Source organism: Bos indicus, chromosome 1 (assembly GCF_029378745.1).
Source record: "Bos indicus isolate NIAB-ARS_2022 breed Sahiwal x Tharparkar chromosome 1, NIAB-ARS_B.indTharparkar_mat_pri_1.0, whole genome shotgun sequence".
Taxonomy (NCBI): domain Eukaryota; kingdom Metazoa; phylum Chordata; class Mammalia; order Artiodactyla; family Bovidae; genus Bos; species Bos indicus.
Window position 1 is genome coordinate 59,719,829 of NC_091760.1, and position 25,324 is coordinate 59,745,152.

The 25,324-nt window shown below is 43.4% G+C and overlaps 1 protein-coding gene across 49 annotated transcripts in view; it reads right to left on the minus strand.

The window, feature by feature from the left end:
• ZBTB20 (zinc finger and BTB domain containing 20) overlaps positions 1 to 25,324 on the minus strand; it is an 863,676-nt gene that overhangs the window by 66,789 nt on the left and 771,563 nt on the right. For 37 of the 49 annotated variants that reach the window (XM_070793746.1, XM_070792544.1, XM_070793369.1 and 34 more), the window contains 3 exons: positions 11,211 to 11,311; positions 2,771 to 2,935; positions 2,204 to 2,391 (listed from right to left, as the gene is read on the minus strand). In XM_070793746.1, coding sequence (XP_070649847.1) covers positions 2,204 to 2,391; positions 2,771 to 2,781 — 199 coding nt within the window. In that variant the 5' untranslated portion in view covers positions 2,782 to 2,935; positions 11,211 to 11,311. The remainder of the gene's footprint in view (positions 1 to 2,203; positions 2,392 to 2,770; positions 2,936 to 11,210; positions 11,312 to 25,324) is intronic. The other 12 variants (XM_070794719.1, XM_070794357.1, XM_070794320.1 and 9 more) reach the window with 2 other exon arrangements.

The window sequence follows — 25,324 nt, forward strand, 5'->3', positions numbered from 1 at the left end:
GGAATGTTTCTGAAGTTAAAGATACTAACAAGTCAAGGGCACTATTTTTAAATGCCCCAAATCTGTTAGTTCTAAATAGAAACTGAATATTTTACCTTAAAGAAATTAGGCTTTTAAATTAATCCATGGTAAGAATGACATTTTAAAGTAAAAAAAAAAAAAAATTCTCTTGAATGCAAGAAGAGCATCCAAAAATTTTAACAGCTTAAAATAAATCTCTTTCCTGTCTTCTCTCAAGCAATCTCCAAATGGACAGATTTCTGTGAATCTTTCCTCAAAACAATTTTCTTCTAAGTGTAGGCTCAAATCAGGACAAACTACAATCCAAATATATTTGGAGAAAAGTATAATCAATTTAAACAACAGGTTGGGGCAGAAAAGACCTACACATCTTAATGGCAAAATCAGAATGACTTTCTGAACAGCTGGAGATTAGGTTTCTCCTCCCTATTTGTTCCCCTTCCAATGGCATTCAGACCTAACTGAGCTCAGATCCACTAGCTTCCTCAGGGTCACCAAGGGGCTGCTCCTTGTACATATTTCATGTTAATGCCACGGGCTGGCCAAAGAATGCTTATGGTAAAGTATAATCAACAGCCCAGTGCTGTTTCTTTCTATTCAGCAAAACACTCATTTGGCTGTAACGGGATTTCTGGGCTAAGGCCATTCTATGTAATCTTCCCCATAAGCTGTGGCAGAAAGCCAGACGTTGGAGGTCTGCATGCAGGAGCTCCAGGCCCTTCTCCACAGGAACAGGCTACCTTCCTGGTAGGTAGGGACAGTGCGCACATGTCTATGGGCACTGTGCCATGCTATTTTCCAATTCTTCCTGTAATTACTATTAGGCTAGAGACTGCCAGGCAAGAAGGCCAAGAATGTTACTATTTTGACGGTCCACAGAACACAGTCCCCGCTTCTGACCCCAAAGTTTCTCTGTGGAATCAGCAGCTTGGTACGATGCACACAGGTTGCAGAGACTTGGCTTTTGTTATTTCTCGTTTCGTTTTCTTGCGACAGCTGAACTGTGGTCTCATCTCGGTCATGAGCAGAACAAGGTGGGGTCCCTTTATCTAGAGGTTATTATGATGAAGAAAGTACAGGATGGAATGTCCCAGCCTCATTCACCTCTCGCCCTTTCTGCAAAGTTTTATGTTTGCTTTGTCAGAAAAATAACAATAGGAGATTTAGAATCTCATTTCCTAATTAATAATTTTTGCTTTGTGGACAGGATAAATGGAGTTCTTTTTTGAAAAGAAAACTTTCTTGGTCTTAGCTTAATCCAAAGAAGACTCCAGCTTTCTGCCTGACATCACTGTGGAGGTCAGTTCTGAATAGCTGTTGGAATAAAAGGAATATTCTTTCCCAATGGGCTCCAAGTTACCCTACTTCCTTCCATCGTCAACACACGTGTTGCTCTCTCTGAAGAACTGAGCTATGTTTCAGAAAGAGAAAATATCTTCTAAACGTGATTTATCAACTTTCTTAAAATAGAATTTGAAGAAGTGACTCTCAGATTAGTGGGAAGACAGCGAAAATAAACAGCAATGGAGTGATTTCAATAGCGACAATCTCATTAAGCTGCCCATTTCCAAATTTAGCCCGTAGGCAGTTTTTTTAATTAAAAAATATTTTTAACCTGAGTTCTTATTGGCTACGTGAAGTCTGGGTGGCTTCTGAATTCTTGGAAGCCATTCTCTTTTCTTCTGTAAATTTATGCTGTCCTTTAACCACTTCAAAATAAATTAAAAACTGGAAAGAGAAATTCAGCCAAGCTACAATAACTAATGCAAAGCTGACTTGTGTTATGTAATTTCAAAATGGAAGTTTCCTTTTGAGGTCCATATTTGGTCATTGAATTTCGTCATGGTGGAAGTACCATTATTCAGATCACGGGGACAAAAGAATAATTAGAAAATAGCAACACGGCTTCTGTTTTTGAGTTAATGTTATGAAAGAGAATGCGGTTCATGTAATTAATCCGCCTTTTGAGGCCAAAAGGCGTCACCTGGTTTTAAAACACACTCTAGCTTTGAAAATATAGATGTTGGCTGACTCAAAATGGTGGCAAGTTACTTTTGGCTACTTTGTAAGGCCAAATGGAAACAGCTTGCTCTGAATGCAGAAAAGCCGGGACCCAGGGGGAGAAGCCTGCTCCAAGAACCGTGAAGACACCATCACCTCATGGTGTAAGTGGTGTACTCACAGTCAGATGACCCGGGATGAGCGTGCGAGTTTGTCAGTGAATGTGTTGAGTGGATGAGGGCTGGGCCTGGAGACAAAACAGCTTCAAAGTTCAGGCAGGGAAGGCCCGGCTTGGCGCTGGATCCACCCGGCTGAGTAATCTCATTCTCCTCAGATGCCTTCTGGTTTTCAGCTGTCTTGGGTTTCTTCCTGAAAATAAACAAAGGGCCCTTTGAAGGAACTGACTGCATATTTGGGAAAAGGCATTTTTAGAATCTGTTAAAGATAACTTGATTTTTTTTTTCTGAGGGGGGATGGGAAGGAGTCCAGTATGTCCCTTGTTTTAAAACAAGCTGATTCTTGTTTTTTTTTTTTTTCCCTCCAGTAATGGCCTAACTGGGAACACATGAAAGCATATGGGCCAAGCAAACAGCACCACATTTGGACTCTGTTGGCTGCATAAAAAGACCCTGTCCCAGAACTTTAGACAGCTTGAGCTACGTATGGCTGACATTATCCAAGAAAGCATCCTTTCTTCCCCCCGTAAGAGTTTTAACATGGTCTGGAAAAATACTAGTGGAGGCTTTACCGTTCTAGCATTTGTCAGGAAGCTTAGAGACAGGACCCGTGGAGTAATGGGAGGAGCACTGGACTGGGAGTCAGGAGACTTGAGCTATGGTACTAGCTGTGCCTCTAACTTGCTGTGTGGCACTTGGGCACCTCACTTCACCTCTCTGGGCTTCAGTTTCCTCATCTGTAAAATAAAGGGCTTGGATTAGAAGGCCTTAAAGGTTCCTTCTGGTTTTCAGCTTCTATTCATGGAACACATTATGGAACAGTCAATTTTCTTGCTGTTAATAGATTTTGTTTTAGATCAACACATAATTTCAAATCACAATCTAAACTTGCAGGCTGTACCAACGAGAGGGATAGTGATGAAAAACTGTTTAGAGCAGCAAATGAAAAGTGAAAAGAAGAGCTTAGACTCCAGCAAGTAAAGAAGAAAGATGTCACATAGAGATCCTCTATTCCCACTCTTTACTCATCTGAAGCTTAAGATTCCCTTTTTAAAAAATAATTTAGTGCATGATCCTGGAGTGCAGGAGTGTGACTGTGTGTTTGGGAAAAGAAGGGTGAAGGGAAGTAGAAAGTAATTGTGATTTGGGACCAGAAATAGGAAGTGGCAGCGCTCAACCATCAGTCAGCTCCTCTCCCTAGGACCGTGCAACTGATAGAAATGAATACGTACTTAGCTTACGCTGCATGCACCCTTGGCCCTGGTCAAACCAAATTATTTGTCATACTCTGAACACCATCCCACCCACCCCCACCAGTTTCCTTGGCTCTAAGCTTTTCCTATCATCATAGTATAGTGAACAGAAAAAGTATTTGTAAAAAACATTTTCTGGTAGAAGATTATGTGTGGTACAGAATTTGTTGTAAGTGGGTCTGTTCCCATGTTTCCCTAAGCATGGCAATGGACTTGTTATACAGAATATTTTGTATTGAAATTTGTTGTACTGGGTAGTTAAATCTGCCCTCGCAGAATATGGTGTTATGAATTAGCATGCTGTGTTTCTGGTCCAACAGGTTGTGAAATCAAATCTGCTTTTCCAGAGGGCAGGAGGCAGAGATGGCACGGTGAAGATGAAAATAGAGGGAGAGTGTTTAGACGTTTTTTTAGGATGGAGGAAGCCAATACAAAAGCAACAAACTGCAATCCTTTACTGTTGAACGGTGACTAAGGAATGAACCTCCAAATCTTGAGTGTCTATGTGGGCCTCTAGGAACTGGTTTCTGGTTTTCAGTGTAAGGAAGTACCCAACTGCTTTTTCTTCATGAAAATCAGCGCTTCCTCTCCAGTCCCTATCCCACTCACCACTGTCTGTCGCCAGGCTTGTCACCGTGTTGGACACCTCCGGGTCACACATCTTCCTCTGCCTTAAAGCCATTTTGTCAAGTCCTGACAATTGTGCAGCCTTCATATTTTGCACACCTAAGTTTCCTTTCTGTGTGCATTGCTATCACCTTAACACTTTTTATTTAGACTGCTGTTTACTTTCTGACCCCCATCCTCCTTGACTTCTCTGCTGCCACAGCTTTGCCATCACTGATCTGAATGACCATGTCAGGCTGACAGCTCCAGGTGAATTCCATGCATGTGAGACTGCATGGAATTCTACTCTGAGGGTAAAAAGCATCATAGTTATTTCTGAATTCCCTGCGTTCACCCATTCGTTCCTCCTTCCTTCCCTCCACCTATTCATTTATTCATGTATTCATTCCACAAATACTTACTATGTGCCTGCAATGTGCCAGCATGGGCCTGGAAATAAAACAAGCCTGGTTTCTGCCCCTCCCAGATCTGCTGTCTAGAGTATACCGTTAAGCAGAGTAGCTTAGACAAAGCTGTCATTCAATATATGGTTTTGTTGATGGAATGAAATTGAGTTGAAATTAAAGTATATTTTGAGAATAGTTATAGTCTGAATCCAAATTAAGTTTCCTACTCTTTATGCAGCAGGGAAATCTACCTTGACAGGCTGTTTTCCTTGGAATCCATGCAGTACATTTGATAAGAGTAGGACCGTTATGCCCACTGAAGCTAGGCTGGTCCTCATGGGTCATTTAAGTATCGAGATGAAACACTAATGACAGACATCATGTAACATAAAAAGTTTATTTCTGATGTTCATAAATAAGGTCTAGGCTAGTTTCAGATGTACTGATTTCCTTGGTTTCTTTCAGGAAATTGAAGAAGCTATCTTTCAAACGTGAGTGTATGACCAGCCCACCAACATTACTCTTTGATTTTAACTTTGCAGAAGTTGTACCGTTCTTTCTGTCGATGGCATCGCTTCCTTCTCTAGATTTGATGCTGCCTCCCACCTGACATCTTGCATCATACCCTCCTGTCTGTCATCTCAAGGATCACCTCTGGGGACCATTCATAGCACAAGACACTGAAACCATCTCTACCAATAGAGAATATTGAAAACTCAACCTTTTGGCTCACTCCTTCATTTGCCTAAAATCCCTTTCCTTGTTCTTAGACCACTGGGCTATTTCCCAACTGCACATACCAGAGAGACATTCACTGACCTTAGAAACAAAGCGTTTTCCATCTCACTCTCTCTAATAGTGGACTGCTTTTTCCAGAGCTGAGAAACTCTAAAACATAGCAACCATCTACATTTAGACATGCACAGGTGCTGTCATTTTGACCCTAGTTTTGCAGCTCATATTTTATTGAGGAGGAAAAAGGAAGTCCTGTAGTAATTAATTGAAAATACCTTCTTTGGTCGTGTAAAAGAATTACATGAACATGGCATATTCGAGGGCAAGTCTCACCAAGCCTCGGAAGCTGTGTACTAGTCCCTGGAGCCTTTAGAGGGCAGCAGCGTACCAGCTGACTCCAGGCAGCGTGTCAGGCAAACTCCCCACCAGACCAGAACCTTCCTCCTGGTCACCATGCCAAAGGTTGGTTTGCCAAGCTCTCTGGCCGCTTAGCTTCCTTCTTTCTTTTCTGTTTCTCTCTCTCTCCCTCTCTCTCTCGCCTCCCACTTCCCACACTCCCTTTCCCTCTCTCCCTCCCTCCCTCCTCAATGTTAAAATTATACACTCTGATGAAGTCGCCCCTCAACCGGAAAATGAAAGCTCCAATGAAAAAGTTAGACGAGCCAACGACAACAAAGGGAGAAATTGGGAGAAAGGGGAAAGGGGGCTGGTAAGGGGGAAGGATTTAAGAACAAGAAAAGGGCAGATGTTTCGTAAATATATGCAAAGCAAAACTGGGTGTACCCTGAACATTTCCACAGAGAAACAGACCAATCGCTGTGCACTTCCTCCCGCCACACTGGTGGAGCTCTGCTTTCAAAAAAAAAAAAGTGTGGCCACAGGCACCTGCCTTTCAACGGTCAGTTCTGACATGCTGACTATCTCCCAGTTATCCAAAGAGAACAAAAACATTTTCATTTCCCCACAGCAAACATTTCTGTTATGAGAAAAAGGCTGCTTCGAGGAGTGGGAAGGCGATTTAAGGTGACGGGCGGTTGAGCTGGCCAGCAGGATCTACTGGTATTTAACTCTCATTGTGCTGGCCATGGCAACAAGTCTGGGGCTGAAACATAGCAGTGAGTAAGGTTGTGGGTGATGTTGGCTCTTCCTTACTAGACCATATTGTATGTGGCAAGAAATATACATGAAAACATATTGAGGAGATGGTAGGTAATAAGCATGTTAACTGCATGGAAATTAACTAGATTGGTGGCATTTGATGTATAGATTTCACACTTCTTTGCACATATTGCACACATACAGCGATGGCAATGCTCTCTGCGACATATGGAAAATAAATATTTTATCTCTGTGAGCTCTCATCAGTCTCCGGGGGCTGCTGAGGGAGAGTGTTCTCTTCACCAATTTTCTCTCTTCACTGGGCTCCCACCCTCTCCTGCACATTAACATGCCTTCCACTCATCAGCCTGGTTGGGTGGAAAAGAATTAGAACCCCTTTTTAATAAATACTGAGTCACTGGATCATGACAATTTTGACCCCTGCCCCACCTGTCCCACATCTTTTTGGTGTGGTAATCTTTTCCTTGTTCTGCTTCCCAATAATACATGGAAGAGGCTTAGCACAGTATTTGGGGAGGAGGGCACAGCAGAGGTGGTAACAAACCACCTCAGTGGGGGCTGGCAGTAGAACTGAGCTCTACCATCCAGTAGCCGTGTACCTGAGGCAGATTCCTCTGCCTCTCTGGGCCTCAGTTTCCTCATCTGTAAAATGGAAATAATAAACATTCTAGGGCTGCTATGCTATGCAATGCTAAGTCGCTTCAGTCATGTTTGACTCTTTGTGACCCCCTGGACTGTAGCCTGCCAGGCTCCTCTGTCCCTGCAATTCTCCAGGCAAGAATACTGGAGTGGGTTACAATTTCCTTCCCCAGGGGGTCTTCCCAACCCAGGGACTGAACCTAGGTCTCTTGTGTTTCCTGCATTGGCAGGCGGGTTCTTTACCACTAGCACCATCTGGGAAGGTGATGTGAAGATTAAATAATTCCTGTTGAGTGATGGGCACAGCGCTGGCACACAGTCAGTGCCCTGGGAGGGTAGCTCTTCCACAGAGTGTCGGTTGTGCAGTTTTAATTTCAGCTGGAAGGAGGCAATTCTTTTATCTTAGTCATCTTTTCAAATATCTAGATTTGGGCAGGGGCAAATGGACTATAATTGTAGCAAAGGCAGAAAGAATGCTAGGATAAGCAGTCTCCTCTTCAACACTTTTTTTCTTTTTTTTTTATGGTATCACCCTCCTGACACCTTCTTTCTGTTCATGTGTTTGTCATTGCTGCCACTACACCATTAGCTCCTCTTGAAGTTGGGGGTCAAGCAAGCTACACTTGGCCTAGAGAAGCCCATCAAACCTGAGCACTATGGTCTATTCATAGAAACCAACCTTTGGCACTCTAGCTTATCACATTTTCTTACAGTTTATCCTTTCACCGCTTGGTCTAATGTTCTCAGATCCATTTAAGATGTTTTCATGATTCAAATATTTTATTTCAATTTTTTTAACCTTCTTGGCAAGGTTGATTTACAATGTTTTTCAGTATATTTCTCCCTCACTGTATCAGTCAGGATCTTGGCAAGAAACAGATGGCATACTGAAAGGTTTTAACTGAAGAGAGTTTAATGAAAGGACTGTCTACTGAGGTACAGAGGAGGTTAAAGGACCCTCAAGGGAAGCGAGGCACCGAGGACTGGCGATAGTGCGTGGTTGTTAATCTCAGCTTTAAACTGCTAAACCCAGGGGGTGAGGAAAGGTATGGAGCTCCCCACGTCCAGTCAGAACTGGAGCTGGGAAGGGGCCTGACTGAGAAGTACCCTGACCGTACTCCCCTGTCTCTTGCTAATGCTTCCTATTGTTGTTGCTCAGTTGTGTCTGACTCTTTGTGACCCCATGGACTGCAGCACGCCAGGCTTCCTTGTCCTTCACCATCTCCTGGAGTTTGCTCAAGCTCATGTCCATTGAGTCAGTGACGCCATCCAATCATCTCATCCTCTGTTACCCGCTTCTCCTCCTGCCTTCAATCTTTCCCAGCATCAGGGTCTTTTCTACGAGTCAGCTCTTTGCATTAGGTGCCAAATTACTGGAGCTTCAGCTTCAGCATTAGTCCTTCCAACAAATATTCAGGGTTGATTTTCTTTAGGATTGACTGGTTTGAACTCCTTGCTGTACAAGGAACTCTCAACAGTCTTCTCCAGCACCACAGTTCGAAAGCATCAATTCTTTGGTGCTCAGCCATCTTCGTGGTCCAACTCTCACATCTGTGCATGACTACTGGAAAAGCCATAGCTTTGACTATATAGACCTTTGCTGGCAAAGTGATGTCTCTGCTTTTTAATACACTGTCAAGGTTTGTCATAGCTTTTCTTCCAAGGAGCAAACATCTTCTAACTCCTTTTGGCCAAATTCAAAGGTAGCCGGAGAAAAAGGCAGCCTGGGTGTCGTAATCTGGAAACGTGGGTCTATTGGGCCATGTATCAGGGCAGGGAATGTACTATGGTTTTGCATGTGTGTCAGGGGTGAGGGAGGGATGAATTAGCAAACTGTGTCTCCCCTCTCCATATCCTTTACCTTTTCTCCCATTATACTTTCCGGAAGGAAAGACACAGCAATAAAATGAAAGCAATTCTCTCTTGGTGTCCAAGTGCCTATTTTGTCTATTTGCAACTTGTGGGGGAAGAAAACTGAACATAAGCTCTGTGAAAGCAGGGATTTAGGTTTGTTTTATTTGCTGCCATTCTTCTGGTCCCTAGAACAGTGCCTGGCACTTGGCAAATACCCAGTAAATTTTAGTTGACTGAGTAAATATACTCATGTCTGCTGCGCCAGACACTATACATATATTATCTCATTTAGTCATCGCAACAATCCAGGTAAGTAGGCAGGTTGCTGAGCCTGGTTGTGCAGCTGTTATGGGAGTAGGTAGGTTTTAAAATCTAACACTTACCTCCTCCCTATCCACCCTTCAAGGCTTGAGACTTCACCCGGGTATTGTAAACACATAGAGAGGGATTCACTTGTAACTAGAACACATTCTTATACCATACAAGGTTTCCCAGGTGGTGCTACTTTGTAAAGAATCCACCTGCCAATGGAGGAGACTTAAGAGATGTCGGTTCGATCCCTGGGTCGGGAAGATACCCTGGAGGAGGAACTGGCAACTGCAGGCTGCCCGTATTCTTGCCAGGAGAATTCCATGGCCAGAGGAGCCTGGAGGACTGCAGTCCATGGGGTCACAAAGTGTCGGACACGACTGAGCGTCTGAGTGATGTTTATAGCATATTCACCTTATTGAATGAAGGTTTTGCACCAAGCAAGTCTCTGTAAGTTTTTTTATTATTATTTCTCTTTTACATATGAGGAAGCTGAGCTTAGGAAAAGCAAAGGCTGCAAGAATTAGAACCCAACGTCTCCCTCCTCAAGGTCCCGCAAATCATGAACACAGGCACTGGTGTTCAGCACAGAGGCTCCCTTGTAGGCTTCTTAGGAATTTTTAGGAAACCTTAGGTCCCAATTTCTGTCCTGATTCTATCCAGAATCCTTTCCCTCCCAAAGGATAAACCAGGCTGAGACTCTGAGACCAGCTGTGCCCTTGTGTTTGTGGTACTGTGCTCTGTGATGGAAACATACTCGGAAAGCTCTCCAGATGTGGGGATTTCTAAGGCATTCTTCCGCTTGAACTTAAGGGTGACAGTGTTTACACTAGCAAGTTGCTCACATGGGTACAGAATGAGGACACTCTATTTCTGACCTCTTGTCATGTCTTTAGTCCCCAGTCCCTCCAGCCCATTAGTCCTGTGGATCAGTCTGATAGTTCCGGTCTCCATTCAGGCAGGCCTGATTCTCATCTACACATCCACCACCACCAATTACAATCCAGGTGACTGACAGTGTTAAAGGCAGAAAGCAACGCAGAACAAAACAATCCAAACCCTGACTTCCTCCTCGTTGGGTTTGATTTGTGCCCAGAGTAGCTAAAGACATAGAGAATGTGAATGTGAAAATCCTACCTGAAGCCTGGGAAAAACGTTAGTTTCCTAGGTTTAGCATTTTCCAGTAACAGAGATGTCTGTAAAACACCATCCCGTTACCTGCCTCACACCATACAGGAAAATGAGCAAGTACAACCAGCATGAGTTTTTGTTTTAAAATGTATAATTATTTTGCATGCATAGCCTCTAAATAATTTAAAGTTCTGGCTTTTCTAGTGAAAGAAGGCATATATTTATCTGTTACTTCTAGCAATGATTAATCAAAATTTGATGTCAGTCTTTCATCAGTATTTCCTGTTGGCATCCAGCTCCTACCCCAACTTACTGCTTCAACTCGACTTGCAGGGGTCATACTTCTCCTATGTAAATGTCTGACTTGAAGGGAACTCAATCGAGTACCCAGAGCCTTGCATCCAGAGGGCAGAGCTGACCTGGGCACAATGGTTTAGAGACGTGGCTGAAGGAGCCCACAGACACAAGGGTGGGTGTTGGCCCCTTGGGTAGCAAGGAGACCACAGCATGGGGGCACAGAGAGGCAGCTGCATCACAGGTGGACATGAGCACAGAAAACTGGCTCACAAATGTGACCAGGGCAGCGTGAAATGACAAGCTGCAGCGAGATGCAACAGAGCTGCACAGAAGGGCGATGAGAGGCAAACACAGAGGGCTGGAGCTGCCACGGCTTCAGGCCGAGGCACAGATGACCCAGTGGAACAGCACCGGTCCCTGCAAAGTGCGTGCAGCTCAGCTCAGCCACCTGGGAAGCGGGCGTGATGCTGCCCGGGGCTCGCACTGCAGGCTGGAAGCCGAGAACCAGTGTAGGCACCTCAGGACTGAGTCTGGTTACATCACTGCATCCAAGAGATGAAGCCATCTAAAATTTCATCTGCTCTTACAATTGTGAGTGCTTTTTTTTTTAAATTAAACAAAGTGAACTGAGAAGCCTTTCACTGGAGGCATAATGTACTCACAGTAGTTTTCAAATAAATGGTGTCACTCTTCAGGTAAATCACTCCAAGGCTTGGGCCTAGTGCAGCTGTTCATTGGGGCAGGGAACACAGAGCGGCTGCATCTGGATCAGACAAGAGACAAACAAAAATAAGGCTGTCAAAGGAGGAGACAATGGAGATCACTAGTTCTGAGAGAGCCAGAACCCTCGGACTTGATTGAGAGTCTGGTTCCGCATTTTGCACAAGAGACTTGGCGAGTCAGGGGAGGGAGATGGAGATGGTGTTGTCCAGGCCCCATTTTCAGCATTTCTACCCAACTGCCTGTCTGGTGTGAGAACGTCAATAGCACCCGCCAGTACAGATGGGGCTGAAGGAGCTGACGTTGGAGCTGACGTTGGTCCTAAGTTGGAGCTGAGGGTGAGGGTAGAGCAGTGGTCCCCAACCTTTTGGCACCAGGGACCAGTTTCGTGAAAGACAATTTTCCAATGGACCAGGGGGAGGGGGATGGTTTCAGGATGATTCAAATGCATTACATTTATTGCTCACTTTATTTCTATTTATTTCTGAGCTTCCCTAGTGGCTCAGATGGTAAAGAGTCTGACAGCAATGCAGGAGACCTGTGTTCAATCCCTGGGTCCGGAAGATCCCCTGGAGAGGGGAATGGCAACCCATACCAGTATTCTTGCCTGGAGAATCCCATGAATGGAGGAGCCTGGCGGGCTACAGTCCATGGCGTCCCAAAAAGTTGGACATGACTGAGCGACTAACACTTTCTAACACTCCTTTATTTCTATTATTATTACATCAGCTCTACCTCAGATCGTCAGGCATCAGATTCTGGAGGTTAGGGACCCCCGGGGAGGGGAAGCGGGGGTGGCGCCCCTCCACCTGGCTACAGCTGACTCCTCCAATGCTCATTTCCCCTGTCTCTCCCTCTTTGTCGCTCCAAGATTCTTGCCTGTCTTAAAGATGCCCACGGACCCGAATGTGTTTCTGACCTCTTGCCTTCTTGCCAGCCTTCACTGCAGGCTGCTTCCTGCTGCATCCTCTAACCCTGAGAGGTGCAGCCTCAGGGGTTACAGAATGGACTCCCATCTGTCTCAGAGACTCATACCCAGAGGTACTTTTCCCAGGTTTTGGCCCTTTGGTCACCTGGGCCTGATGACCACTTTATTCCGGAAGCTCTCCTCCCTTCTCATCAGGATACGGCACCATCCTGACTTCGCTCCTGCTCTCAGTTCTCTCTTCTGCTTCCTTCCTTGGCCTCTTCTCTTTCCCCAAATGCAGACATACCTCAGGATACTCTTCACAAGCTTTGCCTACACGCCCACCCTCCATGGCCTCAACAATCACTTCTCCATAGACAACACCCACATGGCTATCTTTAGTTCTCACTTGTCTGCAGAGCTCCAGACACTTATTCTAAATAACTGCTGGTTATTGGTTCATTGATTAATTTGTTTGTTTGTTCATTCATTCACTGTTTACATAGACTCTATTAGGCACCTGGAAAAGATGAATAAGATGGGGCCTCTAACTTTGAGAAGCTCACATCTCCATCGTACACTTCACAGGCACTTCCAACTCAGAAAGTTTCAAGCAGAATTCATTGCTTTTCCCTCAAAATAAGTGCCTTCTCTAGTCTTCCCATTTCCTGCTATTGGTACCATTTCCTTCCAGTTACTTGTGCCTACAATTGAGGAGTCTTGTTTAATTCCCCTTTTTCTTTCATTTCCCATAACCAATAAGCTGCCAAGTCCTGTGGTTTTTACTCAGGCTGTGAATCAATGCTCACTTTTTATCCCTTTATCACCTGTTGCCTGGACTTCTGTGAGTGCCTCCTACTTGGCTTCCCTTCCTCCAGATTCTCTTTACTTCTTGTTCATCCTTCATACCAGCAATGCATTTACTGTTCTGAAGTACCATTCTAAATACATCATTCTTTTGCTCTTTGCTGGATTAAATGCAGACTTCTCGGCTTGGCATTTAAGGTTTCTACAATATAGCCCCATTCTAATTTCCTTTTCTTTTTTTTTTCTATAGTCCATTCTACATTGCATAAGTTCCATTCCTTCCCATCAGGGTCATGGTCTTTCCTCCCTTTTCCTAACATCTGCATAGAGCTTCCTTAAGGGCAATCCAAATACCATCTCACTTATACGACATTTCCCAAAGCAAAGTGCCCTTTCTTGAATCCTAAAGAACTTTTTGCACCGTTCCCTTTGCACATTCTATGAAAAAGGAAAAGAAAGCGTTAGTTGCTTAGTTATGTCTGACTCTTTGGGTCCCCATGGACCATAGCCTGCCAGGCTTCTCTGTCCATGGAATTCTCCAGGCAAAAATACTGAAGTGGGTTGCCCTTTCCTCCTCCAGGGGATCTTCCTGACCCAGGGGTCAAACACAGGTCTCTGGCATTGCAGTTGGATTCTTTACAGTCTGAGCCATCAGGAAAGCCCTTACATATCTTATGGACTCTAATATTTATTTGTGTAATATTTCTTCCTGCTTAAGCTTCTTGAAGGCAGAGACCATTTTTACTCTCTTTTACCCCATTGTGCGCAATGCCTTACACACAGCTTAGCACTCGGCGGCTATCTGCTGATCCAAATTTAAAAGGAATAAAGATGCTTCTTGGAGTCATGGAAGCTGAGACTGAACTGGAAAGACCTTGAAGCTCATCTACTCCAAACCCTCATTTTTCAGATGAGGAGATCAAGGGAACTGAGTTGCTCAATGCCACATCCTTGCTAGTGGCTGAGTAAAGACAACTGATAGAAAAAGTCACAAATCTCTAAATACCTACCAGTGCTTTCTCAGAACAAGTAGGCCCAGCAGACCATCAGCAGTGACCAGACAGAGAGAGTGAGGAGCTGGGGTGCATCATCTGCAAGGATACACTGGTTTCCACAAAATGAAGAACTTTGTTTCCCTTTCTTTAATAAACCAAACTAATAAATGGCTTTTTATAGTTAAGTGTTTTAAAAATGAGGGTGGATTTAAAGAACAAGGGAGCAAACCCTTCTAATAATACAAGCAGAAACATATGCGACAATATTGCAAATACCACTGGAGTGATCAACTCAGGGTGAAAAAGCAGAATGAAGAAATTTCTCATGCTTTGGAAAAGCAGTGCATTCAGCTGAAGTTCTAGGTGAGAACAGGCTGCGGTAATTCTACGGTTAAATTCATCTTTCTATAGACACATAGGCTATTGGCAATCCTGCTATTATGCCACACCAATAAATCTTTTCCCACCTAGCTTTGCCCAGTTTTTATCCTATGCTGCTGTTGCTGCTAAGTCACTTCAGTCATGTCCGACTCTGTGTGACCCCAGAGACGGCAGCCCACCAGGCTCCCCCATCCCTGGGATTCTCCTGGCAAGAACACTGGAGTGGGTTGCCATTTCCTTCTCCAATGCATGAAAGTGAAAAGTGAAAGTGAAGTTGCTCAGTCGTGTCTGACCCTCAGCGACCCCATGGACTGCAGCCTACCAGGCTCCTCCGTCCATGGGATTTTCCAGGCAAGAGTACTGGAGTGGGGTGCCTTTGCCTTCTCCTTTTATCCTATAGGTTTGTTTAAACGTTTACTTATTTTCCTTTCATTATATCTCCAATCTCCTTGTAGAAAAGGATAGTGACTGCTTCCAAGACTGTTCTAATTTTCGTCCCTTATTCTTCTCTTGTGGTAGAAGAAACATTAACTGTTTAATCTCCTCTCTATCCTCATCCTCAAACAGAATCATTTTCTTTCACCTGATGATGGAAAGCCCAATAAAACATGTCGTGGAGATAGCAGTGTTTCCCTAAGTGAGGAAAACAGACTTTTCCAGGGGATCTCAGTAGTTTTTATGTGTCCAGAAGAACTCAGCTCTTAAGCACTAGCCACCAGTCCTATAAAACTCCATCTGCCTCCCCACGTGAGCATGCTACTCATGTTACTCACTGTTAATCCCAGAGGAAAACTTGGTACTGGTTATCATGTTCTCTTGGCCAATATGGTGGAGCCATGTGAGGTACTGAGAGATCCATTATATATAACACCCCAGGAGCCACATAAACAGCAAATTGGGTTCAAGAGCGCCTCACAGTTCTTACTAAATCGTCACATGGCTGGATAGATTATCAACAGGTCACCAGACAGAGCTTCCTTCTCTTTGCTTCCTTGGCAACTATATTAAAATGATAGAGGAAATCACTTGTTGATATGTCTAGTACATTGCAATGAAAAATTACCTGGAAGCATACACATCCATCGTGTAATTACGTAAGTGTACATTTTAAATATGTCTAACATTTGATTTAAATTGTGCATATTATAATTAAGTGGAGACACAATCTTTCTGTCCTTTAATCAAACTCCTCTTATCAGCTCCACAGCCTCTTGCTATGAGTTTCCTTTCCTTTTTGGGCAAATTGTCACCTCTCTCCTTCTTATTTCCCCTCTTGCCACAGCACACACCCGAAGGTTTTTAATTAGAACTGCTGCATGGTGTGTCATGTTCTACTGCTTAAGGAGTAGTGATGTTCTAAAAAAGACCCAGGGAAATTGACTACATGAGGTTTCATATTTATCCTTTTTCAATGGCATCCATATCCAATGTACTCAGTTTTTAAGTCAAAAGGTAAGAGGCTGCTGGGGTCTTACATTTCCCCCATAGAAATCCAGCTATTCTCTCTGCCTCTTATATCATCGCTGTAAAAATGAATCTTCTCTGGGAGCCCAGATGGCAAGGTTCTGGATGGTGTCAGAGGCAGAGGAGACAGTGGGTCATTTCCATTCCAGACCGCTGTACTGTTGATGGCTCTGCAGATCTGTCTCGAAGCCCTTAGAGAGCAGGGCTGTTATATAACATGCCGCCACAGACTGCTGTGAGGAACTTTCTGTGGAGGTCTCATTTTAGTATGACCATTTCCATACCAAATCATTCTAAAATGACAGATGGGACTTCTATGACAAAAGCTTACAAAAAAAAAAAAGTAACAATAATTTGTTAGATGTTTAACTGTTGTTAGAGACTGTATGAGGAATTTTTATGTGTAAATCTGTTCTTATTCAATCCTCAGCTGTGATGCAGGTGTTAATATACCCATTTTATAAATGTGGAAAAGTGAGACCCAGAGTCCTCAATCAACTACTCTAAGATTAGAAAGCTGTGGGTAGTGTGAGACCCACGTCTTACTGACTCTAAATCTGTGCTCTTTTCACTACACAACAACTGCTCCAACACAGCACGAGCACGTTTCTAGTTCCCACTGTGAGTTCAGCACAAGAAAGAGGTTTATGTTGTTTCCATGATGGTTCAGAGTCACTGCAAGACCTGGGGGCAGAGATCTCAGGCGGAGGAACTCTTTCAGAAACGATGACTCCTTCCTAGCTCTTTTCTATTTGAAGATGAGGATGCTTTAGGCTGGTTTTCTCAAATGCTGATGAACAAATGAATCACCCAGGATTTCTCATTCAGCATGTCTGGGGATGGAGTCTGTGATTCTACATTTCTACAGGCTCCCAGGTGATGCTGATGACATCAATCTGGGTACCACAGATCCTATGTCTGACACTCACCTTCCTACTGAGGGTCGTTTTCAAAGGAGCAACTCAAGCTGAAAAACTTGGCTACCAGTTCACACAACACGACTAGCTTCTGATTCAGGGCCAGTTTGTCAAGTCATCGGACATTAGGCAGAATTCATGGAGTTTCTGGCAGAGAGCACATTATGGGGGAAAAAAAGAGTTTCTGGATCCCTCAGGGCTTTCCTCCTCCCAACTGGAAATTAAAATGATAATGTCTCTAACATGTAAAATTCCTATTTCTTACATTATTGTTATTTTTAACAATAATTATCTGGTAATAATTCAAATAACACCTTTCCTCTGAGAAATTCAATGAGCTTTACTAACCTTAATTGTCTAACAGCAATTCCCAGGTGTAGATAGAGCTGTCTCAAAGATCACAGTATATTTAAAATTGTCCCACTTCCCTCCTTTCTTCGCCCCAAATGTAGTGGTGAATTAGTGGCAGTTCAGTTCAGTTCAGTTCAGTCGCTCAGTCGTGTCCGACTCTTCGCGACCCCATGAATCGCAGCACGCCAGGCCCCCCTGTCCATCACCAACTCCCGGAGTTCACTCAGACTCACGTCCATCGAGTCAGTGATGCCATCCAGCCATCTCATCCTCTGTCGTCCCCTTCTCCTCCTGCCCCCAATCTCTCCCAGCATCAGAGTCTTTTCCAGTGAGTCAATTCTTCTCATGAGGTGGCCAAAGTACTGGAGTTTCAGCTTCAGCATCATTCCCTTCAAAGAAATCCCAGGGCTGATCTCCTTCAGAACGGACTGGTTGGATCTCCTTGCAGTCCAAGGGACTCTCAAGAGTCTTCTCCAACACCACAGTTCAAAAGCATCAATTCTTCGGGGCTCAGCCTTCTTCACAGTCCGACTCTCACATCCATACATGACCACAGGAAAAACCACAGCCTTGACTAGACGAAACTTTGTTGGCAAAGCAATGTCTCTGCTTTTGAATATGCTATCTAGGTTGGTCATAACTTTCCTTCCAAGGAGTAAGCATCTTTTAATTTCATGGCTGCAGTCACCATCTGCAGTGATTTTGGAGCCCCAAAAAATAAAGTCTGACACTGTTTCCACTGTTTCCCCATCTATTTCCCATGAAGTGATGGGACCGGATGCCATGATCTTCGTTTTCTGAATGTTGAGCTTTAAGCCCACTTTTTCACTCTCCTCTTTCACTTTCATCAGGAGGCTTTTGAGTTCCTCTTCACTTTCTGCCATAAGGGTGGTGTCATCTGCATATCTGAGGTTATTGATATTTCTCCCGGCAATCTTGATTCCAGCTTGTGCTTCTTCCAGCCCAGCGTTTCTCATGATGTACTCTGCATATAAGTTAAATAAGCAGGGTTACAGTATACAGCCTTGATGTACTCCTTTTCCTATCTGGAACCAGTCTGTTGTTCCATGTCCAGTTCTAACTGTTGCTTCCTGACCTGCATACAGATTCCTCAAGAGGCAGGTCAGGTGGTCTGGTATTGCCATCTCTTGAAGAATTTTCCACAGTTTCTTGTGATCCACACAGTCAAAGGCTTTGGCATAGTCAATAAAGCAGAAAGAGATGTTTTTCTGGAACTCTCTTGCTTTTTCCATGATCCAGCGGATGTTGGCAATTTGATCTCTGGTTCCTCTGCCTTTTCTAAAACCAGCTTGAACATCAGGAAGTTCACGGTTCACATATTGCTGAATTAGTGGCAAGGGGTTACTAATTGGCAAAGACCCACTAGCTCCTCATTTGAGTCACAGGAAATTTCATAAGGCAAGGGTAAATCCAAGAAATAATCAGCAGAAAGGTGGTTGTGGGGGCAGAGAATATTGGTGAGAGGGAAAAGGAGAGAGGTAAAAGGAGTAAGAAAAAGAAAAGAGAAAGTAAAATCACAGAACTGGACACATGATCTTGGATGAGTCATGGCTTAGCTTTTTCCTCTGCAAGAAAAAGATTTTATGATTTTTAAAGTCCTTTAAAACTCTGAAAGTGAAAGTTGTTCAGTTGTATCCAACTCTCTGCGACCCCATGGACTATACAGACCATGGAATTCTCCAGGTCAGAATCCTGGAGTGGGTAGCCTTTCCCTTCTCCAGGGGATCTTTCCAACCCAGGGATCAAACCCAGGTCTCCGCATTTCAGGCGGATTCTTTACCAGCTCAGCCACAAGGGAAACCCCTTAAAACTGTAATAGTCCCCTGAGAAGAAAGATGAGGGAATTAAGTGGCTTATCCACCTGTTAAACCATTAAACTTGTTAAAGAAATCCGTTTGACTTTTAACTTTTTAACTAATTACCTGAAAGGAATTCTGAAGTCTATGTCATCAGTCTCACCTTTTTGGAAACTGATGAGAAAACCATTTAATGAATAAGGCGCCAGAGGTATCATAGCCAGAAAAACTAGTCAGGAACCCTATCTTCAGCTTTGTGATGCTATAGGAAATGTTTTACTTAAAAAAAAAATTAGCTCTTTAATTAACCACTAGTTAATACCCATGTCCAGAAGAATCATCACTGATGGCCTGAAGACCCCTAGGATAGCCCTGCCAATAGAAGGTCCCACTATCTGTCCCTTTAAATTTGTGTTAATTTTCTCTACAGAGACGTTGATTCCTCTTTGATCACTCACAAACTCTGTTAATAAGAGCTGCTCATCCAGGAACCTTAGTGCTGTTAGGTAAAGTTGATTTTTGTTCTTAAAATAAGAGATCTTTGGGATATATACATATGCATATAAACATGTTTATAAATATTTGTACATATGATAATACTTTTTCTGGTTTTAATGAATACTTGTGATGGAAACCCCTTTTCTAAGTCATTAGATACTAGAATCTTCTGGTCCAGAAAGCCTGCCACAGGATCTAGTGATAAGGTCACTTCAAACTCCGTAATGAGGATTCCAACATGAGAACAATGTATGGTGCAGCACATGACTTGGTGTTATATCAGAGTTATCTATATTTTGCCCCTTGCACTGAGTATATTTTCTGGAATAATCATTGCATTGTGTCTAAATGGAGAAACATCAAAATGGCATTACCTGCAAGAAGATACTGTCACTGTCCCCAAAGCGAAAACCCCTTTCTTCTCCCTGCTCCTATAGCCTCCATAGTAGTGTGGCTACCATTATAAAATGCTTAATGTGCGGCAGGTCTTGTGCTTGGCACTTTTTATATATTATTTAACTTATCTCTTGGACCATAAAGAAGGCTGAGGGCCGAAGAATTGATGCTTTTGAACTGTGGTATTGGAGAAGACTCTTGAGAGTCCCTTGGACTGCAAGGAGATCAAACCGGTCAATCCTAAAGGAATCAATCCTGAATATATATTGGAAGGACTGGTGCTGAAGCTGAAGCTCCAACACTCTGGCCACCTGATGCTAATAGCTAACTCATTAGAAAAGACCCTGATGATGGGAAAGATCGAAGGCGGGAGGAGAAGGGGATGACAGAGGATGGGATGGTTGGATGGCATCACCAACTCAATGGACATGAGTTTGAGCAAGCTGGTGGAGATGGTGATGGACAGGAAAGCCTAGTGTGCTGCATTCCATGAGGCTGCAAAGAGTTGGACACGACTGAGCTACTGAACAACACCTTATCTCTTACACTCACTCTTTGGATGTGGGAGTTTTCTGATTTTACTCATGAGGAAACTGATGTTTAGGAAAGGTGAAGGATGAAGTTTTTTCGCCATAGATCATGATGCTAGAGGGTAGCAAAGCAGGGCTCCAGGGCCAGATTTTAAGCACAGTGCTCTGGCGCTTAACCGACACCGAGCTTGTGATTGCTAAGCAGCTGCTCTCCTGCTGTCATTCCACTGCTGTTCATTTGAGGTCCTCATCATAGACTTATAGTATTAGATTCTCCACCATGGTCCTGCATTGCCATCTGAAATCTTTTTTTAACTTTTTCCAAAACCTTTTCTACTTGATTTATGTTTGCCTTCCTTCCTTTGATTAATACATCAATCCAAACCCATTACCATTTTTTGTTCAACAGATCTTTATCATCATTTTGCTAGCTACTTTTTGGCCCTCATTCCCATTCCAAATTATTCTTCTGAGGCCTCCCATTTGATCTCAAATGCTCCAGCCTTAGCTTGAGAACTTCCCTTCCTTAATGCCTAAAGAAACTTCATTTTTCACCTGGTCCATTAGTAGGCTCCTGCTGACCTCACTAAATGTCTGTTCATTCTGACCCCATGATCAACCATTTCAACACTCTTCTCAGTGACTCTCCAGATTTCCTTGCTTCCCTAATTTTCTATGTACTGGGCCTCTTCTTATGTTATTCAATCATGAATCTGTATCACCACTCACCATTCCCTGCCACTCTTAGTTCAAAACTCTACATGTGCACACCATCTGTAACCTCACTCCTGCTTAGTGTTGCTTCTGAGTACAAGCCTACAGTAGTTTTCCCTCATATGTTTTACTTTATCAAGTCTCATTCTTTTTTCTCTTTTTCAGTTGATGATCTTGCCTCCTACATTAGTAAGAGGAAATAGACCATCTAGTGTGGTAAGCTCACAAGCTCTCACTTCCATATCCAATATCTTTGAAGTTTTCTCATGTTGTTTCCTTAAAATATATCGATACCCTTTTCTACAATCTCCTCCTGTCTTGGAGGTTATCCTCTCCTTCCCGTTGGGCTTCCCTGGTAGCTCAGATAGTAGCTCAGAATCTGGCTTCAATGTAGGAGACACTGGTTCAATTCCTGGGTCCAGAAGATCCCCTGGAGAAAGCAATGGCAACCCACTCCAGTATTCCTGCCTAGGAATTCCCATACACAGAGGAGCCTGGTGGGCTACAGTCCGTGGGGTTGCAAACAGTTGGACATGACTGAGCAACTTTCACTCACTCATTTGGTTTCATCAATGGTGTTTTCCTCTGTACTTAAAGACATATTTATTCATAATGGTACTAAATTGATCATAAAATATGATGTTTTCCTCTGTCATCTGCTCTTGCCCTTCAAAATCTTTTCAGGTGGTATATTTCAAAGTGAGTTTTATAGAACACTAGAACTTCAAGATGAACCTCAAAAAAGTCCTTTAGTCAAACAAATACAGGAAACGCTGAATACTATATGCCTGTCTTATAAACTCAAAATGTACACTGTCCAAACTTATAGGATTATAGACTCACCCCTTGTTCCCCAGTTTTTCTAATGGCACATTTAGTAACTTCAGAATATGCTTAGAGAAAAGATGCTTTAGTAGATGTCTCCTGGTTCTAAAGTCATTAGCCTAGGTATGTTAGTTCACTGAATCTATATCAAATAAGCCCTCTCAGATATCCTTTCCGTCAATACTCCATTTGGTTTAACCTAGTTAACTTGCAGAATGTCAGAAAGACTAAGCACGTTGGTATCTCTGAGTGCCTGAACATACCATTTTGGCTGTTGGCAAGGCCTCTGTGATCTTTTTCTCATTTAGACCTTTCCTTCTTTCAAGGCCCATATCAAATCATGTATCTTATGAAAACTGCTTCAGCCCATGTTGACCTCTGCTACTCATATAATAACACTTAGGTAAATGGTTATAGTTTAACCCCTGTTTCCTCTATCACTTGGTAATAATGCAAATTCTCCAGGACATGGACCTTGGTTTACACATTACAGAAATTCCAGCACCCAGGGTCACCCTTTGTTGCAATACTGCTGCTGCTGCTGCTAAGTTGCTTCAGTCGTGTCCGACTCTGGGCGACCCCAGAGACGACAGCCCACCAGGCTCCCCCGTCCCTGGGATTCTCCAGGCAAGAACGCTGGAGTGGGTTGCCATTTCCTTCTCCTGTTGCAATACTAGGGGGTTATAATCATATTAATAGTAGTCGGGAACAGAAATACTTAACACTGGGGTATGTTAGGTAAATACTTGATTTCCGTAGGTATGGACACAATTTAATATGCTAAAGGCCCAGGTGAATGTACCACCACCTTGTGGGGAGGAAGCACCATTCACTATTGACATCATCACCTCCATAAATAGAAACCTGTATGCTCTGGGGAGAAGAAGACCAGATTTATAAGAGCAAAGGCAGCTCTGTCCTTAGGTAAAGATGAGACTACGCATTCAGTTCAGTCGCTCAGTCGTGTCCGACTCTTTGCGACCCGATGAATCGCAGCACACTAGGCCTCCCTGTCCATCACCAACTCCCTGAGTTCACTCAGACTCACGTCCATCAAGTCAGTGATGCCATCCAACCATCTCATCCTCTGTCGTCCCCTTCTTCTCCTGCCCACAATCCCTCCCAGCATCAAAGTCTTTTCCAATGAAATGGGGAGAAAGCTAAAATAATCCAAAACCAGTGGAACAAATGCCTCTCTACCAGTGATGCAATCATTATTCAGAATCATTGTATCATGGTATCTAGATGGTAAAAACAAGCCTCTTTTTTCTACAGAAGGAGGTCAGTCTCATGAGAGGATTATCACTGCCCCTTGTCACAGCACTGGAATACAGACTATGCCATTCTGCAGGGTGGTAATCACTTGCAAGATGATAATGGACCGAACGTGCTCCTGCCTTCCAGGCGGCTTCCAATCTCTAATTCTTTGGGTCAGTCTCAAGACACATTGCACCGAATACGTCAAGACAATCTGGCTGCCACCAGCACAACATTGTAACCCCCAATGAACTGGATCACTTCCATAAAACTCTTTTACCGCCCCATCACATGGGCTGCTGAGCAGGTTTTAAGTCTCAGGTAGGTCTGCAATAACCAGATATTAAGGAGCTTTGAGTTTTTCAAATTAGATGTTATCTGAAGTTAAGACTTAATGGATTCCCTAATAGTGAGCTTGCAGTGAGGCTAGGACTAGAAATTTGTTCTCTTGATGCCTAGTCAGGGAGTTTGATTATGAGAGAAACAGAGTATATCTTTTTCCCTTAAAACTGCAGCAACTTATGATTTTCACATTTTGGGTAGAGGAGAAAATGCATTTCATTAAGGTACAGCTTGTGAAATATTTTGCTGTCTTTCTGGATAAAAAGTGGTATGCAAACCAAAGATCTAATTAAAAACTATAAACGAGAATGTTTTACTTAGGCTTACTTCAAAATAGGTACAGATTGTATTATGTAATGTGTGAAAATAGTAGGAAGAAGGTAAAAATGCTGTAATAGAAAACTCTGTGTTGGTCCTTCATTAAAATTCATAGCAATGTATGAGAGTATTAGTAGCAATAATCAATGATAAGCATTTTTAAAACTGGAATTTTTATTGTGGGAGATTACTGGGTAGGTGAAGCTAAATGGCTTAGCTATTTTCCTGTCATGCCCCTGTTCAGAGTTGCCGTTCTGGACAATTTACACATTTGAGAGTGAAAATGAAGGGTGACCTGACTTTTGAATGTGTCCTAGGCCACCAGGTCAAGGTTGCTGCCATCTGAGAACCATGGGCAGTTTCTGCAGTACAGTATTTTAATTTCTTCTTTTTGTGGTTAAAATAGTTAATTTTTATATTCTACGTGAAATCTGAGATCTCTACAGCTTTCTCCTGTTGTCACATGTGGTGGAGACAAGGGGATACTATTGGCAATCTTTGCATTGATTTAGACACATCAAAACTTATGAGGTACTTCCATGGACACTTTTTAAAAGTGAATTCTCCTCACCATGAGTTTACATAGATGAGAAGAAGATTGGGGTTGAGGAGGGAGGTTAAAGTTGCCCAGCTAATAAGCAGTAGAGTTTAATCTAAAAAATGTGATTTTCAGTAGAAAATCCTCTTTTATCACCCAAAATGTCCATGGCTACCAACAAGCTTTGTGGCGAATCTGAGAAGTAGAGGACTGGGTAGAGAATCAGAAATACCTTGTTTTCCTGGATCTGATAAATACTAGTTGTGTGATCTTGGTCAAGTCACTAACTTTTCTGAGTCTTATCAAATCATGAATGAGGAAACAATGAATGATATAATTACCTCCTAGCCATGAAATCTTTCACCTGTAAAATGATATTGATTAATAATGGGTGCGTAGCCTATCTCCCAAAGTTGTGAGCTAAAAGAAGCTGATGTACACTGAAGTGCTTTGCATTCTGCGAACTACGGAATCAACATAGTCTCAAAGAATGGCCACTGGAGGGACTAGGGAAGGGCCTCTGTGTGTGTCCACACATACAGCCAGTCCACTTCCACTCAGGATTGGGGATAAGCTGTAATAGAGCACCAGCAGAGGCTCAAACCCCTCCCCTTCTAGGGAGCTGCTCAGTGTCACCGAAGCGAAGTTAACTTGAGTAGGTGAGCCAAACGTTCAAGTTCCAGCTTTGCTGAGTAGAAGCCACAGAGAATCCTGAGCCACCCTGTAGGTGACAACCACTGCTCCTCCAGGTGTGTCTGAAACACTGGGGAGATCCGGGGAGGGCAGTACAGGAAGCGGGGGAAGGCGTCAGACCTCCCTGCTCCCCAGGCCCAGTTTTCTCCTGCACACACAGCTCCATCCCTCGTGACTTCACCTGGCAGCCCCAGGAGACAGAATAGACCCAAAAAGAGCAGGAGCCTCCCCTCTGGATAACCTAAGTGCTCTGATGGAAAGACAGAGGGTATCAGCAGAGAGGCTGTACTGAGTCGGCATTGATTT